Source organism: Somniosus microcephalus, chromosome 15 (genome assembly GCF_052327205.1).
Source record: "Somniosus microcephalus isolate GS21.2 chromosome 15, FLI_Smic_1.0, whole genome shotgun sequence".
NCBI lineage: Eukaryota > Metazoa > Chordata > Chondrichthyes > Squaliformes > Somniosidae > Somniosus > Somniosus microcephalus.
In genome coordinates, this window is record NC_141001.1 from 66604831 (window position 1) to 66622106 (window position 17276).

Genomic DNA, 17276 nt, shown 5'->3' on the forward strand with positions numbered 1-17276 from the left:
GTCAGCTCTTTCTCTGAGAGTAACCTCTTCTGGGTTCCTTCACTCAGGAGTCCACAGACAAATTTGTCCCGTAAGGTATCTGCCAGTCCTGCTCCGAACTGGCAGTGCTTTGATAGCTTGCGTAGTTCCGTAAGGTAATCAGCATTGCTCTCATTTTTATGCTGATTTCTCCTGTGGAATTTAAATCTTTCTGCTATCAGCAGCGGTGTAGGATTTAGGTGTTCCTGTTGGATAGCAACAATTTCGTTAAAACTCTTCGCCTTCGGTTTGGCTGGAGTAATCAGGTCCCGCAATAGGCCGTACGTTCTTGCGCCCATTAAATTTAGCAATACCGATGCCTTTTTCTCCTCGGCTATTTCGTTTGCCTCGCAATATACCTCGACTCTTTCCACATACGTGGTCCAGTCTTCTATTGCATTATCGAAGGCAGTGATATCGCCAGTCTTTGGCATCTTGAAAATCTAAGATGGCGCCTCCCGCGCTTTCCCGCCGCTGCCGTCAACGCTGTTGCTGGCGATTATATTTATTTTACTATCCTGTAATGGCGACGCCCTATGGTCTTCGCGCCTCCCCGATCGCTGCTGCCAACGCCGCTCTCCGCGGTATTTTTATTTTTCTATCGCGCTTCAATATTTGCTCCGTTAATTGAAGAACCGTTCCCGTCGTGGAGCGGACCCTCTGGGACACTTCCCTCCCTCCTCTTAGGTCCGAACGCTGCCCGGCTTCGAAGCACCGGCCGCGCCCTGTGTGCTCCACCCTCTCTCTCTCTCTTTGCTTCCCGACTCGCTGCCCGGCCCCGTTGCAGAGCCACCCGATCGAGCTCTAGCCCGCTGCAGCCCAGGAAGGATCAGTGCACTACCTGCCACCAGCCCGATTAGCTGGGAAACCACAGACTGGAGAACCAAGCCTGGCTCTCGACAGTCTCTCCTGCACTTTTCAATTCGATGATTTGGAGGGCGGTTGCCCACGGTCGACGCCCGTTTCTCGAGTTTCTTTGGATTTTTTTTTTTTTTTCTTTCTTCTGGCTTCGACCTTCAATAACATCGTCTGAGGTGCTGCCGAGTTGCAGGTAAGTTCGTTTCTTACTCGTCGCCAGTATTATGTCTGTGTATAATTGAGACATGGACTGCAGGAGTTGATTATGACAAGTCTTTACTGAATGGAGACAATCTGGAAACTGAAACTACAGAAGCCTGCTAGGGCCTTTTATACAGGGGTGGTCACTGCCGGTACTGCAGTCTGAGACCAGTTATTCCCTTAAAGGTACATACACAACAGTCATGACCCCTTTGATTATGACTTTCTTTTTTCTGCACCCGAATGCTGGTTGCTGCAGGCATGGCAGCGAACGGACCAAGGGTGCTCCCCGGTTTGATGATGACTCCCTCCATGCTCTTGTGGAGGGAGTAAGAGGACGCAAGGAGGTCCTCTTCCCTTCAGATGGAAGGAGGAAGCCTCCTCAGAACACAAAGGCAGCCTGGCTGCAAATTGCTGAGAAGATCAGTGCAAGGTCGGTCTTTACACGCACCTGGATTCAATGTAGGAAAAGGTTTAATGATCTGCTGCACTCAGCAAAAGTGAGTATTACACTTACTTTCAATTTGCTTCCCATCTCTTCTCATCCCCATCACTGCATTGGCAACCTACTCCTGCACATCCCAACTCACCCTAACATCCCTTGCACCCTCACCCATCCCTCTCTCTCTATGTAGAGATACACTTCACCATCTTACTATGCACCCCTCACACTCGTTCTCACTGCTATGCAATGACAACAACTAACACCACACAAGGAGGGACCTTGGCATTGGCACCTCACTCCATCATTGTCTCCCTCTAAGCATCTATGTCATCCATTCTTTACACTCACTCCATCAATCTCTCTGAAACTGCACTTGTGTCCCTCATTGCAGGAAAAGAGTCCACAATAAGAGGGAGAGGATAGGAGGAAGCCCACCATCCGTGGCGCATCTAATGAATGCTGAGGCAGCTCTGGAGATCGGTGGAGGTGCAGAGGAGCTGGAAGTGGGGGACGGAGAGATGGGCACAGTACAGCAAGCTGGTGACAGAACTGATTTACAAACCGCTGATTCTGCATTCATGAGTGACTCATATGGGATCTGATGTTCATAGAAATTGAGTTCTGATCATCTGCACAATGGGATGTGTCTGCAACCTACATATCACATGTCTAACTCATGCCTTTAGTCCCCCACAGGACCATCGAGAGCCCATTGTCCAGAAAGAGGACGACTCCTCAGAGGATCCTCCAGCCTCTGAGGGAGCAGCGTCAGCAGAAATGAGCGCAGCCAGCACCAGTGCAGAGACGCACACCTCAGTGGGTCGTTTGCGAGATATAGTGTTGTTGTCACCTGGTGTATCGCAGCTCACAAGTGAGCAGGAGCAGATGGTGGAGACAGGGACAGCAGTGGAGAGTCCTCGTCGGAGACGCAGCGTGCTCCTAGCTCTGCTCAGCTGCATGTAGACACTGTGCCTCTGGGACCATCCAGAAAGAGAGCGGTGCTGGAGCTTCAGGAACAAGTGCAGGAGGCTCTGACTGGGTTTGCAACCATGGTAACTGCGAGTGTGCAGAGAATGGAGGAGTCCATCTCAAACATGAGCAATGCTGTGGTGCACGCAATGCCCCACAATCCCAACCCCCACCCCCCCGCGATATCTGTGCTCCTCTAATTCTGCCCTCGAGCATTCGATTATAATCGCTCAACCTTTGGTGGCCGTGCCTTCTGTTGCCTAGGCCCTAAGCTCTGGAATTCCCTGCCTAAACCTCTCCACCTTGCTACCTCTTTCCTCCTTTAAGACACTCCTTAAAACCTACCTCTTTGACAAAGCTTTTGGTCATCTGCCCTAATTTATCCTTCTGTGGCTCGGTGTCAAATTTTTTCATCTTAAAGTACTCCTGTGCAGCGCCGTGGGACATTTTACTATGTTAAAGGTGCTATATAAATAAATACAATAGCAAAATACTGCAGGTGCTGGAAATCTGAAAAATGCTGGAAATACTCAGCAGGCCAGGCAGCATCCGTGGAGAGAGAAACAGAGTTAACGTTTCAGGTCCCAGACCTGAAACATTAACTCTGTTTCTCTCTCCACGGATGCTGCCTGGCCTGCTGAGTATTTCCAGCATTTTGTGTTGTATTTATATAGAATAAAAATAACAAGTTGTTTGTTTGAATGTAGGTGCCGTCATGGAAAAGATGGCAACCTCTGTGGAGCACATAAATCGCCAGACACAAACCAACATGGTGACTCTTCTAGATAGATGGTCAGCTATGGAGGACAGATGGGCATCTATCGTGGAGAGGAACCAGAGGTACATGGAAGTCCCCCTTATGAGGACTGTCAGTACAGAGACGGGTCCACATGACCCCACTGATGTGCAGCAAGGTGCTCCCCAGCTACTTGCTAGCAGTGAAGTGCAGGTAACCCATGAGAGGGATGGTGGTGGTCGAGAACAAGGAAGTGGGGGCTCCTCTCCAAGCCACACTCCCATTCCACTGCCGAGCCCTCGGTCAAAGCCCCAGATGCCTCACCCAACAGAGATGGCCGTCTCTGCCCCTGCACGAGGAGCAGACTTTGGCGGAGCCTGCCAAGGCTCCCAAACCCAGAGGACGACTGCCAAAGGCGTCTAAGCAGGCGCAGCAGGGAAGTGAGCACGCTGCCTCTGCATCTGCTGAAGCCACAGGGAAAGCACCATGTAGAAGCACGCGCAAGAGAAAGCTAAAACACAAATAGTCACAAGGGTAGTCACTTGATGTTTTCATGTTACACAAAGTTCCATTTGTGATCTTTATTTCTATTGTATTAAAGTAATGCGATGTCAGTGATTCAATGCGTTGCCCTATGTGTGCTCAGAATTGGAAGTGGCACAGTGAGGGGTGAGGGTGCCTTTCATCTGCAGTGATGGTGGGGAGAGCGATAGGAATGCACAGTTCATTGTACAAATGCTGTATGGTGTGGCATGGAGGTTCTGCCAGCCCTCATGTGCATGTGCCAGCCACATGTCTGTGCTGCGTAAAGTTACGCAAATCTGGCATGGATTAGTCCATCCCTTGCCTCATGACCAGCAATGAGCTCGCGTGCTGGTAGCACTGGGACAGCCGCCACCGCCAGGTGTTCCTCATCTGCAGCCTCATTCAGCTCTTCCTCCTCCAAGGAGGAGGAGGCTGTGCGCTCTGCCACTTATTCCTCAGGCAGCGATAAGCCACGCTGCAGTGTGATGTTGTGCAGGGCACAGCAGACCACGATGATTCCGGAGACCCTGGCTGGTGCGTACTGTAGGGCTCCACTAAATCTGTCGAGGCATCTGAAGCGCACTTTGAGCAAGCCTATGGTTTGCTCGATGATGCTTTTGGTAGAAATGTGGCTCTCATTGCAATGCTCCTCAGCTTCATTTGATGGCCTCATTGGTGTCATTAGCCACGTCTTCGGGGGATAGCCCTAGTCTCCAAGTAGCCATCCGGAAAGTTGGGTTGGCGGATTGAAGAGCTGAGGCACTGCCGCAGGATGTACGAGTCATGGCAACTGCCTGGGAACTTTGCGCACACATGCATGATGCTCTTCCTGTGGTTACACACCAGCTGCACGTTAAGGAAGCCCTTGTGATTCATAAATACAGCTGGGTTGTGATGGGGTGCCCTGATGACCACATGTGCAGTCGATGACACCCTGCACCCTTGCCTGCCATATTGGCAACCCCAACCACCCGCGCGGTAACACTTGCTTCATCCGTTGAGAAGTGGATGTAATTGGCCGACTTGGCAAACAGGGCATTGGTAACCTGCGTAATGCATCTATGTGTGGCCGACTAGGAGATGCCACTGATGTCTGCAGCTGATCCCTGGAAGGACCCTGACGCAAATAAGTTGAGTGCAGTGGTGACTTTGACAGCCACTGGTAAGGAGTGTTCACCCGCTCCTCTGGGCTGCAGGTGTTGGTGCAGCATTGTGCAGATGTCAGCGACTACCTCTCGCAAAAGTCTCAGCCTCCTTTGGCACTGCTTCTCAGTCATGTTGAGGAAGCACATCCTCTGCCTATAAACCCTCCTGTTGGGGGTATCTCCCGCGGCGCGGTGCAGCCCTGCAATGGCCTCTGCCCTGTGCAGCATCAGGTGGCTGAGAAGGTTGGCGCTCTTGTTGGTGCTGCTGGTGTGCCTGGTTCTGTTGTTGGTGCTACTGGTGTGCCTGGTTCTGCTGCTGCTCATCCTCCGAATCGGAGGACCAGGATGAGAGAGTATAAATGGTTCCCATTCTGCTGGTATATCTCTTACTTGAGGATGAAAGGTTATAAGCACTCAGTCAATGTGGAGAGAGGTTATTCCAAGGAGGTCACAGTGCATATAGATCTCACAACACACACTTTACCATCTCAATACACCTGAAATATGTCTTCCAAATCCTGAAATCAGAAAGTTCTGGCATTTGAAATTGAATTGTGGCAGGTTAGCTTTAATGCTGCAGTTGCAGCTGTGAACTATTCAGCTTGTAGGAACACCCGACACAATCAGCTGGCGTGTTTGTTGAATGCCATGGAACACGGTGAAAATGTGGCAAAATTGAAAAACCCTGACGAAATAGGATTATCCAGGCAGTTAACAAGCTGTTAACTACCTTAAGTGCCCCTCCCACAGCTTGGCGTCGGGTCTGATCTGGAGTCACAGACCCGACACTTTGGAAAGTTGCGTGGAGGCAGGTTCATGGCGGGTTCGCAACCCACCATCAATCATTTTAGATTCAACTCCTGACCCGCCCCCAAACCTACCCTCTGAGCACCATCAAAATCGCAGCCTTTATGTCTGTTACTCTATCTGATCTGAAGGAAGGTGATACGAGTTGCAATCATTAAGGAATTGATAATCTAATGTGTTAAAAACAAACTTAGAAACTTCAAATAAAGGGACATTAGGGTACATTTTTGTCTTCTGGGTGTTAGGCATCACCTGAACGGGACACAGAAAGGCAAATCTGGGAGCGGGGATTGCATGACATCAACAGAATCCACCTGATTTTCTTTCTATTGAAATTAACAGAAGGAAAATCCAGTGGGTTCTCTAAGGGACATGCTGCAATCCTCTCTGCCAGATTTGCCTTTCTGTGCTTTGCCCAGGCATAGCTCAATGCTCATGGGGTAAAGATGAAAATTTGCACCATTTACTTTTACCATTTACCATTTCAGTTCCCATTAATAAGTTGCACCATAGGAGTGAAAATCTAAAAGTTCTATTTTATTTGTCACTATTTTTTGGAAGCTTGATCTTAAAACATTTGTTTTGTGGTACACACCACGAGAGGCAGGGAGCAAAAGCCAGTTGGGCATCTATCCAGGTGTGCTGAACAGTGAACCTGGATTAAAATGTGGTATTATCATTTGAAAAACCACAACACAAGGTAAAACATTTCATTTTGTAATCCTGAAGCTATATTGGCTGCAAATCTCTTGAAAACAGCCCAACTCAAATATGTTTATTTTTTATTATATACTAATGAGCACTGATAGACAGATTTTTGCAAGATAAGGGAGTGAAGGGTTATGGGGAGCGGGCAGGGAAGTGGCTTTGAGCCCAAGATCAGCCATGATATTGAATGGCAGAGCAGGCTCGAGGGGCCAAGTGGCCTATTCCTGCTCCTATTTCTTATGTTCTAAGGAAGGTGATTGGAGAAAAAAAAGGAAGAAATTATCTTCATTAAAAAATGTTTGTAAACAAAAAAGGATTTTTCAAATACACAATAGGGTGACTTCAATCATACTTGCATCATAACATAACGTGCTTAATGCTCGGTTCTTCGGGAAAATGTTAGTTCAACACTTCCTTATGAAGACAGTGCTCTTTTAATAAATCAAAACTAGTATGTTTGAAGAGTGTTAGTTAAAATTGCTGCTTCTGATCCAGTAATGTAACTTTATAACTGTTCGTTAAAAATTGCAGTTTCTGATCCAGTAATACAAGACTGTTACTGGAGGAATTCCTGGAGTGTATACGGGATGGTTTCCTGGACCAATATGTCGAGGAACCAACTAGAGATCAGGCCATCTTAGACTGGGTATTAATGAGAAAGGATTAATTAGCAATCTTGTTGTGCGAGGCCCCTTGGGTCGGAGCGATCATAATATGATCGAATTCTTCATTAAGATGGAGAGTGAAGTAGTTGACTCAGAGACTAGGGTCCTGAATTTCTATAAAGGAAACTACGATGGTATGAGGCGCGAGTTGGGTAGGATTGATTGGGGAATGTCACTCAAAGGGTTGACGGTGGATAGGCAATGGCAGACATTCAAAGATCGCATGGATGAACTACAGAATTTGTTCATCCCAGTTTGGCATAAAAATAAAACAAAAATGGTGACTCAACCGTGGCTAACAAGGGAAATTAGAGATAGCATAAGATCCAAGGAGAGGACATATAAATTGGCCAGAAAAAGCAGTAAACCTGAGGATTGGGAGCAGTTTAGGATTCAACAAAGCAGGAAAAAGGGATTAATTAAGAGGGGGGAAATAGAGTATGAGTGTAAGCTTTCAGGGAACATAAAAATTGACTGTAAAACCTTTTATAGATATGTGAAGAGAAAAAGATTGGTGAAGTCAAGCGTAGGTCCCTTGCAGTCAGAATCAGGGGAATTTATAATGGGAAACAAAGAAATGGCAGACCAATTAAATACATACTTTGGTTCTGTCTTCACAAAGGAGGACACAAATAACCTCCCAGAGATGTCGGGGAACATAGGGTCTAATGAAAGGGAGGAACTGAAAGAAATCAGTATTTGTAGGGGAATGGTGTTAAGGAAATTGATGGGATTGAAGGCCGATAAATCCCCAGGGCCTGATAATCTACATCCTAGGGTACTTAAGGAAGTGGCCCTAGAAATAGTGGATCCATTGCTGGTCATCTTCCAAAATTCGATAGACTCTGGAACAGTACCCATGGATTGGCGGGTAGCTAATGTTACCCCACTGTTCAAAAAAGGTGGTAGAGAGAAAACAGGGAATTACAGACTGGTAAGCCTGACATTGGTAGTGGGGAAAATGCTTGAGTCCATTATAAAAGATGTAATAGCAGAGCACTTGGAAAACAGTGACCGGATCGGACAAAGTCAACATGGATTTACAAAAGGTAAATCGTGCTTGATTAATCTACTGGAACTTTTTGATAATGTGACTGGTAAAATAGATAAGGGAGAACCAGTGGATGTGGTGTATTTGGACTTTCAAAAGGCTTTCGATAAGGTCCCGCATAAGAGATTAGTGTGTAAAGTTAAGGCACATGGGATTGGGGGCAAGGTATTGACTTGGATAGAGAACTGGTTGGCAGACAGAAAGCAAAGAGTTGGAATAAATGGCTCTTTTTCCGAGTGGCAGGCAGTGACTAGTGGGGTACCGCAGGGATCGGTCCTTGGACCCCAGCTATTCACAATATATATTAATGATCTGGACGAGGGAACTAGTTTGCAGACGACACAAAGCTGGGTGGGCATGTGTGCTGTGAGGAGGGTGCAGGGAAACTCCAGTATGATTTGGACAGGTTGGGTGATTATATTGCATCTGCCATGCTTCTGCCCAATGTGGATAAATGCGAGGTTATCCACTTTGGTGTCAAAAACAAGGCGGCAGATTATTATCTGAATGGCAATAGATTGGGAGAAGGGGAAGTGCAACGAGACCTGGGCGTCCTTGTGCACCAGTCGCTGAAGGTAAGCATGCAGATGCAGCAGGCGGTTAAGAAGACAAATGGTATGTTGGCCTTTGTAGCGAGATGGTTTGAGTACAGGAACAAGGATGTCTTGCTGCAGTTGTACAGGGCCTTGGTGAGACCACATCTTGAGTATTGTGTGCAGTTTTGGTCGCCTTATCTGAGGAAGGATGTTCTTGCCATGGAAGGAGTGCAGCGAAGATTCACCAGGCTGATACCTGGGATGGCAGGAATGACGTATAAGGAGAGATTGGGTCGATTGGGCTTGTACTCGCTGGATTTTAGAAGAATGAGAGGGGATCTCATTGAAACTTATAAAATTCTAACAGGACTAGACAGACTAGATGCAGGAAGGATGTTCCCGATGGTCGGGGAGTCCAGAACCAGGGGTCACAGTCTAAGGATAAGGGGTAAGCCATTTAGGACAGAGATGAGGAGGAATTTCTTCACCCAGAGAGTGGTGAACCTGTGGAATTCTCTACCACAGAAGGCAGTAGAGACCAATTCATTAAATATATTCAAGAAGGAGTTGGATATATTTCTTAAGGCTAAAGGGATCAAGGGATATGGGGAGAAAGCAGGGACAGGGTACTGAACTTGGATGATCAGCCATGATCGCGTTGAATGGCGGAGCAGGCTCGAGGGGCCGAATGGCCTACTCCTGCTCCTATCTTCTATGTTTCTATGTTAGTCAAAATGCATGATGTTAATGACCAACCATTCAAGTGCTTTCTTAACAAAGAGAATGAAAACTTGTACTCAAAAATAATACAATCTTGTTATTTAGAAAAAAAAATTTAAAACCGAAATATTCACCTTAGAAATATAACCAGCAGAAAATCACTGATTGGAACCTTTTGTTAATATTGTTTCAAGATTAATTCTAGCCATACATATTAAAAGTTCCATACATGCTGGAAGTTACATATACCGAATATTTAAAATGCAATGCCTTTGTGATGGTTGCTCATCTTATTTTCAGATAAATACCACAGTACCAACAAACTGATTGTTTACCAGAGGGAGGGGGTAAATCGTTTTGTAATTAAACTTCAGGTAACTGGTTTCTCAATGCTATCTTATCCTACTCATTAGTAGAGGTCACCTCTACATAACAACAGCTTAAGACCAGTCTTCACTTTTAAAGTTTATTCAGTTCCATAGTAATCACTTCGGAAGAAAAACAGATTTGAAACTATTTTCCATGTACACTATAATAAGGCATGTCATGCATATTAAAGAGTATTATTTCTCCAGATAAAAATAATCAAAAATATATGGGAAAGTGCAACCTAATAGTAAGACAGAGCTTCATACATCAGTGCAAAGATCTAAGATTTTTTTAATTGTCTACATACCCGAATAGCAAATTCATCATCAACCCTAGTGTGAGGCACCACCTTGTATTCAGCATTGCTGGCAGTGGCACGCTGCGAAGGCATTTTACAGAAATTTTGAGCGACCTCAATTTTCCTGAAAATGTAAATAGAGCATGAAGTTGAACAATGTTGTAGCTTCAGAATAAACCAAACCATTAGTAACAACTACAGTAATACAAAAACAAAATACCGCAGATGCTGAAAATCTGAAATAAAAACAGAAAATACTGGAACTACTCAGCAGGTCAGGCAACATCTGTGAAGAGAGAAACAGAGTTAACGTTTCAGGTCGATGGCCTTTCATCAGAACTGGAAAAGGTTAAGAGATGTAACAGGTTTTAAGCAAGTACAGAGGCAGGGAAACGGGGAGGGGAAGAAAGAACAAAAAGGAAGGTCTGTGATAGGGTGGATGGCAGGAGTGATTAAATGACAAAAGGGATGATGGTGCAAGACAAAATGGGGGTGGTAATGGGACAATAAAAGAAACAAAAGATGGGTCTCGAAGAGCTGAAAATGACAAAAGCAGAATCATTACCACCAACTGCTGTCCGAAAAAATGGGAGCAGTAGTGATGACCTGAAATTGCTGAGAAATGACCATCCTAGGCCAAGCAGTCTAATTTTCAGCTCACACATCTTGACAGTGTAACAAACACTAATGTTACATTAATATAGCTACTCAAATATTAGGAATAGCTTTGTTTCTGTATTACTACAAAAAGAAACACCTAAAACAATTTTAAATTTGAGCCCTTAACTTCTGCTTACTGTCTTCCTATTCTTTCTTACCCATTTTAACTTTAATTTTACCTTTTTCCTATTTAATCCAATCAAATGTATCTATTCTCTTTTTCTAATTTGAAAGCATTTTTTTCTTCCTTTTGGCTTCTATTCTCTAAAATACTATAAATACCACAAACAATAATGGATGTCATTGAGTGCTTCAAGGTCACATCAACGTCCTGTTTGCTGTCTACAACTGGTTCTTGAAACAGTTCAAAGTCAACCTCAGAGGTCAGTCATTTTTGTGCCACGTGTCACGCGAACAATGCCACATTCCCTGCAACCACGTTCCCTCCAGGTAGGCACCCACCCTACTAGAAGCAATCTGTGCCATCAAAGAAGGGCTTTGAACAGTGGTTTATAACGAATTCTCACGATAGTGGAGAACGCACGGGGTACCACTGTCCAAGGGGGTTTACTAGCAGGAGATGCATGAGCAAACAAACACACCACACATTTTCACAAAGTTGACTATATCATGGAACAGACTTTCAATAGCTGAGAATATTGTACTGAATGAATCTTTGCAGAAATATCTCAGATGGGAACTCCTGAACAGATATCTTGCTTTTCCATTTATTGGAAGATTATTGATGTTGAAAGGTTTGCTCACAGCCAATCAGCAGAGCTTATGTTGGAGATGACTGGGACCAACACTAATTCCAGAACCAACGCATCTTCAAGTGCTGTCACCAAAGAGAAGCAGTCATTCAGAAATTGGGATATTCTGGTCATTTGATTAGTACCAAATTTCACTTTCACAGAAGGGATTCACCAATTGTGACCAACACTGGAGGTGGTGGTGTGGATTTAGGAGACCGACACCTTCTCCCTGGTTGTACGAGCCAGTGTGAAATGTGGATTGACTAGTGCACTTTTAAGGGAGCAGTCTTGTAAATATTCCCTACTTCAGCTTCTGGAGAATCTTGAAGTGTGCTTCTTCATTGAGCTGAATTCTGAGGTTTCTTTACAAGAAAAATCTAGCTTTAGCTTGTTAGTAGCCAGGATCCCTCCAGTAGACAAATAACAAGATGACAACAGATGAGGAAGGCTCATCCATTCAAAAAGAAAAACCTGAAGTCCCCTATCTCATCATCCAATAGAGTCTTCAAAGACTGTACGGTTTGTGCCTCCACTGCTCTCCCTGGAAGTCGAATCTAAGGGCTTGTTATTCTTTGTGTGAATTCTTCTTCAAATCTTAAATTTGTCCTTCACTAGTTTGAGCCTATGCCCCTTGTCCTATTGTCATTGTTTTCCCAGAAATAATGCTCCAGGTTTATCTTTTCCATCCTGTTTAATATTGTATATATACTTATATAGGTTGGTCACATCAAGCTGTGTGAAGCAAGCTTTACATTCTGAAAAGTCATGCAATGCTAGAAAATAGCAAAGACAGATGTCATGGGAAGCCAAGCATAAACCATGGCACTCAGCCAAAATTATGAAACCAGGAACTGATGTGATTGTCAGCTGCAGTAGGGATTGACTGCGGCTGGTTCAATCAAGGGAAGCCTTTGTAGGCCACAAGGCAAAATCGTGTTATTATATAAACGGCACAATAGCTTTGCAGACAATAAAACAAACTTAATAAATTCCAGTCTACAAGCTAAAAATCAGAGCATTTGAATAGTTTAGTAGAGAACAGAATACCAAAATTAATTGCAATCAAACCAAACCATGTGACCCATAACTGACCATATAATTCTGAATGGTGGCTTCCATCATTGTACAAGAAAAGATTTAATGGTTTGATGGTAATTATTTGGAGTAGACATGAGAGCATCTACGTTAGTCAGCAATATATTCTGGTCTACCATTATAGCTATAAACCAAACTTGTATGCATTACAATATAAAAAAATAAATAAATGGGATTGCATTGAAGACTATAAAACATTTGCAGGGTTCAGATCACAGTATAAACCAGAACAGTAAAGCTCAGTGGATTAAAGATCTCATCCAACCCCTATAACTTGCAACGCATTTCCAATTATTTATTCCCTTTAAACCACCCCCACTTACTTATATATAAATGAGGTAGAGTACATGCCTTTAAAGGCAGGCAGCATCATAGAAACAATAGGTCATTCAGCCCTTCAACCCTATTCCACTATTTAATAAGATCATGGCTGATCTGCAACTTACTCCATTTAGCATCCTTTGTTCCATATCTCTTGATACCCTTACCTAACAAAAATCTCTCAATCTCAGTCTTGAAAATGTCAATTGATCCAGCATCTACAACCTTTTGGGGGAGGGAATTCCAGATTTCTACTAACCGGTGTGTGAAAAAGTGCTTCCTGATTTCACTCCTAAATAGCCTAGATCTAATTTTAAGATTACGCCCTCTTGTTCTTGATTCCCCCACCAAAGAAAATTGTTTATCTGTATCTACCCTATAAAATCCCTTTGTCATTTTAAGTACCTAGATTAGATCTTCTAGACACAATGGAATACAGGCCAAGTTAATGCATCCGGTCCTCAGACTTTAACCCTTTAAACCCTGGTCATTTTGCTGAATTTGCACTGTACCCCTTCCAAGGTCGATAGATCTTTCCTGAGGTTCGGTGCTCAAAAGTGAACGCAATATTCCAGATGAGATCTGACAACGGCTCCGTACAACTCAAGCATCACTTTCACACTTTTGAATTCCAACCTCTTTGAGATAAAGACCAACATTCGATTAGCCTTTTTGATTACTTTTTGTACCTGTATACTAGCTTTGTGATTTTTGTACATAGATACCCAAAACTCCTTGTTCTTCCACACACTCACCATTTAAGAAAATATTCCGCTGGTTGTTTTTCCAAAGTGGATGATCTCACACTGAACTCGATCTACCATAGTTTTGGCCACTCACTTATGTGCCTTTGTAACTTTCTCCTCCCTTCCACATAACTTACTGTGCCTCTTAACTTAGTATCACCTGCAAAATTAGATATGGAAAAAAAGGAAGAACTTGCATTTATATAGCACCTTTCATAACCTCAGGATGTCTCAAAGCACTTTACAGCCAATGAAGTACTTTCGAAGTGTAGTCACCATTGTAATATAAAAACACGGCAGCCAATTTGCGCACAGCAATGTCCCACAAGCAGCAATGTGATAATGACCAGATAATCGGCTTTAGTGATGTTGGTTGAGGGATAAATATTGGTCAAGACACCTGGGAAAATTCCCCTGCTCTTCTTCGAAATAGTGCCATGGCAGACAGGACCGCTCTATCTAAGATGAAACGTTAAACTGAGTTGAAGTTTATAGAAAGTTGTTGTTGCATGTCTCTAGATTTAAAAAATTATCTTCGGAGAAAAACAGGAAACCTAATTAACATTTAATATAAGGATATATTGGTTTGGAGGGAGTATAGCACAGAGTCATCAGAATACCAGGGTAAAAGGATTAAATTTGGAGGACAGGTTGCATAAACTTCACTTCTATTCCCTGGAGTACAGAAGGCTGAGGGATGATCTAATTGAGGTGTTTAAAATGACAAAAGGGTTCAAAAGGGTGCATAAGAAATAGTAGCTGGAGTTGGCCATTCGGCCCCTCAAACCTGCTCCGCCATTCAATAAGCTCATAGCTGATCTTCTACCTCAACTCCACCCTCTCGCACTATCCCCACATCCTTTGGTTCCCTTAGTATCAAAAATCTATCGAGCTCTGTCTTGAATATCTTTCTTTCTTAGGCAGTCCCTTGGAACTGAGGATGACTTGCTTCCACATTAAAAATGAGTTTGCAGGTGACTGATGAGTCCAATGCGAGACCTAAAGTCTCTGTCACAGGTGGGGCAGGCGGTGGTTGAAGGGGCGGGTGGGGTGGGGTGCTTAGGTTGACGTGCGCTCCTTGCACTGCCTGCGCTTGGCTTCCGCTTGCTCCCGGCGAAGAGACTCTAGGTGTTCGCCGCCTTCCCTGATGCTTCTCCTCCACTTTGTGCTGTCTTGGGCCAGGGATTCCCGGGTGTCGGTGGGGATGTTACACTTTTTCAAGGAGGCTTTGAGGGTGTCCTTGAAGCGTTTCCTCTGCCCACCTGGGGCTCTCTTGCCGTGCCGGAGCTCTGAGTAGAGCGCTTGTTTTGGGAGTCTTGTATCAGGCATGCGGACAATGTGACCCATCCATCGGAGCTGATCAAGCGTGGTCAAAGCTTCGATGCTGGGAATGTTGGCCTGAGCAAGAACACAGACGTTGGTGCACCTATCCTGCCAATGGATTTGCAGGATCTTGCGGAGGCAGCATTGGTGTTACCTCTCCAGTGCTTTGAGGTGCCTGCTGTACATGGTCCATTGAATATACTCAACGACTGAGCACCCACAGTCCTCTGGGGTAGAGAATTCCAAAGATTCACAATCCTTTGAGTGACAAAATTTCTCCTCATCTCAGTCCTAAATTGCCACCCCCTTATTCTGGGACTATGACCCCCTAGTTCTAGACTCCCCAACGAGGGGAAACATCTTCCCAGCATCTACCCTGTCAAGCCCCTTAAGAATTTTATACATTTCAATGAGATCACCTCTCATTCTTCTAAACTCTAGGGAGTATAGATTTAGTCTTCTCAATCTGTCCTCATAAGACAATCCCCCACCCCAGGAATCAGTCTAGTGAACGTTTGTTGCACTCCCTCTAAGGCAAGTATATCCCTCCTTAGGTAAGGAGACCAAAACTGTACACTGTATTCCAGGTGTGGTCTCAGCAAAGCTCTATATAATTGCAGTAAGATTTCTTTACTCTTACATTCCAATCCCTTTGTAATAAAGGCCAACATACCATTTGCTTTCCTAATTCCTTCCTGTACCTGCATGTTAACTTTGTGATTTGGTTACAAGGACACCCAGGTCCCTCTGAATACCAACATTTCTCAATTTCACACCATTTAAAAAATATTATTTTTTATTTTTCCTACCAAAGTGAATAACTTCACATTTCTCCACATTATATTCCATCTGCCACGTTCTTGCTCACTCACTTAACCTGTCTATATCCTTTTTCAGCCTCTTTGCATCCTCCTCACAACTTACTTTCCCACCTAGCTTTGTTTCGTCAGCAAACTTGGATACATTACACTCGGTCCCCTAATGCAAGTCATTGATATAGATTGTAAATAGCTGAGGCCCAAGCACTTATCCTTGCAGTACTCCACTAGTTACAGCCTGCCAACCTGAAAATGACCAGTTTATTTCTACTCTCTGTTTTCTGTCCGTTAACCAATCCTCAATCCATGCTAATATATTAACCCCAATCCCATGAGTCCTAATTTTGTGTAATAACCTCTTATGTGGCACCTTACCGAATGCTTTTTGAAAATCCAAATACACTACATCCACTGGTTCCCCCTTATCCACCCTGCTAGTTACAACCTCAAAAAACTCTGAACAGAATTGTCAAACATGATTTCCCTTTCATAAATCCATATTGGCTCTGCCCAATCAGATTATGATTTCCAAGTGCCCTGTTATCACGTCCCTAATAATAGATTCTAGCATTTTCCCTGCTACTGATGTCAGGCTAACTGGTCTATAGTTCGCTGTTTTCTCTCTCCCTCCTTTCTTGCATACCGGTTCAGAGAGCCGGCACAGGCTTGATGGGTCGATTGGCCTCCTTCCGTGTTGTAACCAAATCTACGATTCTATGATCTTATAATTGGAGCTAGGCCATTCATGAGTGAAATCAGGAAGCACTTTTTCCACACAAAGGGTAGTGGAAATCTGGAAAACTCTTCCCCAAAAGTCTGTGGATGCTAGGTCAATTGAAATTTTGAAACTGAGATCAATATATTTTTGTTAGGTTAAGGGTATCAAGGATTTGGATCAAAAGCAGGTAAATGGAGTGAGGTACAGATCAGCCATGATCTGACTGAATGGTGGATCAGGCTCAAGGAGCTGAATGACCTACTCAGGATCCTATGTTCCTATTAACAGATTAGGACTCGCACATGCAACCCACATACAAAAGATGGCCAACTGAAAAATCAGCAAAATAAAAATCATGCATTGCCCTATACAGTATATTCAGTACACTTTAATACAAGACATGCCCCTTCCTATTGAGTTGTCTGCCACTAATTGTACACAACAGCACATTACTAAAAACATGGTTATTAATTTCATTTAAAACATTTATCTAAAAATAAACTATGAAAAATGTTGAGATGCTCCTGATCACAAAAACTTAGCCACCATATCTATATTAATTTGACTGCAAAACTAATAACTAATAGACTGCAACAGTTACATTGTGCAGAAATACTTTAGTAATCTCATTCAATATGGATCACAAATGAATAAGTACAAAATAAATGACAAAGTAGTAACACGGTCCTTGACACTGATAACAAGTGATTTTTGTTCATTTGGCAACGTTACTCCATTTACCTTATCAGCACAGTTTGAGTATGAGATTTAGAATGAGTCAATTAGCCC

The 17276-nt window shown here is 43.9% G+C and overlaps 1 protein-coding gene across 15 annotated transcripts in view; it reads right to left on the reverse strand.

Moving 5' to 3' along the window:
* stk33 (serine/threonine kinase 33) overlaps positions 1 to 17276 on the reverse strand; it is a 219042-nt gene that overhangs the window by 92826 nt on the left and 108940 nt on the right. For 12 of the 15 annotated variants that reach the window (XM_086007935.1, XM_086007928.1, XM_086007925.1 and 9 more), the window contains one exon: positions 10061 to 10175. In XM_086007935.1, the coding sequence (XP_085864061.1) occupies positions 10061 to 10144 (84 nt within the window). In that variant the 5' untranslated portion in view covers positions 10145 to 10175. Of the gene's footprint in view, positions 1 to 10060; positions 10176 to 13637; positions 13789 to 17276 lie in introns of those variants that run through there. The other 3 variants (XM_086007932.1, XM_086007936.1, XM_086007937.1) reach the window with 2 other exon arrangements.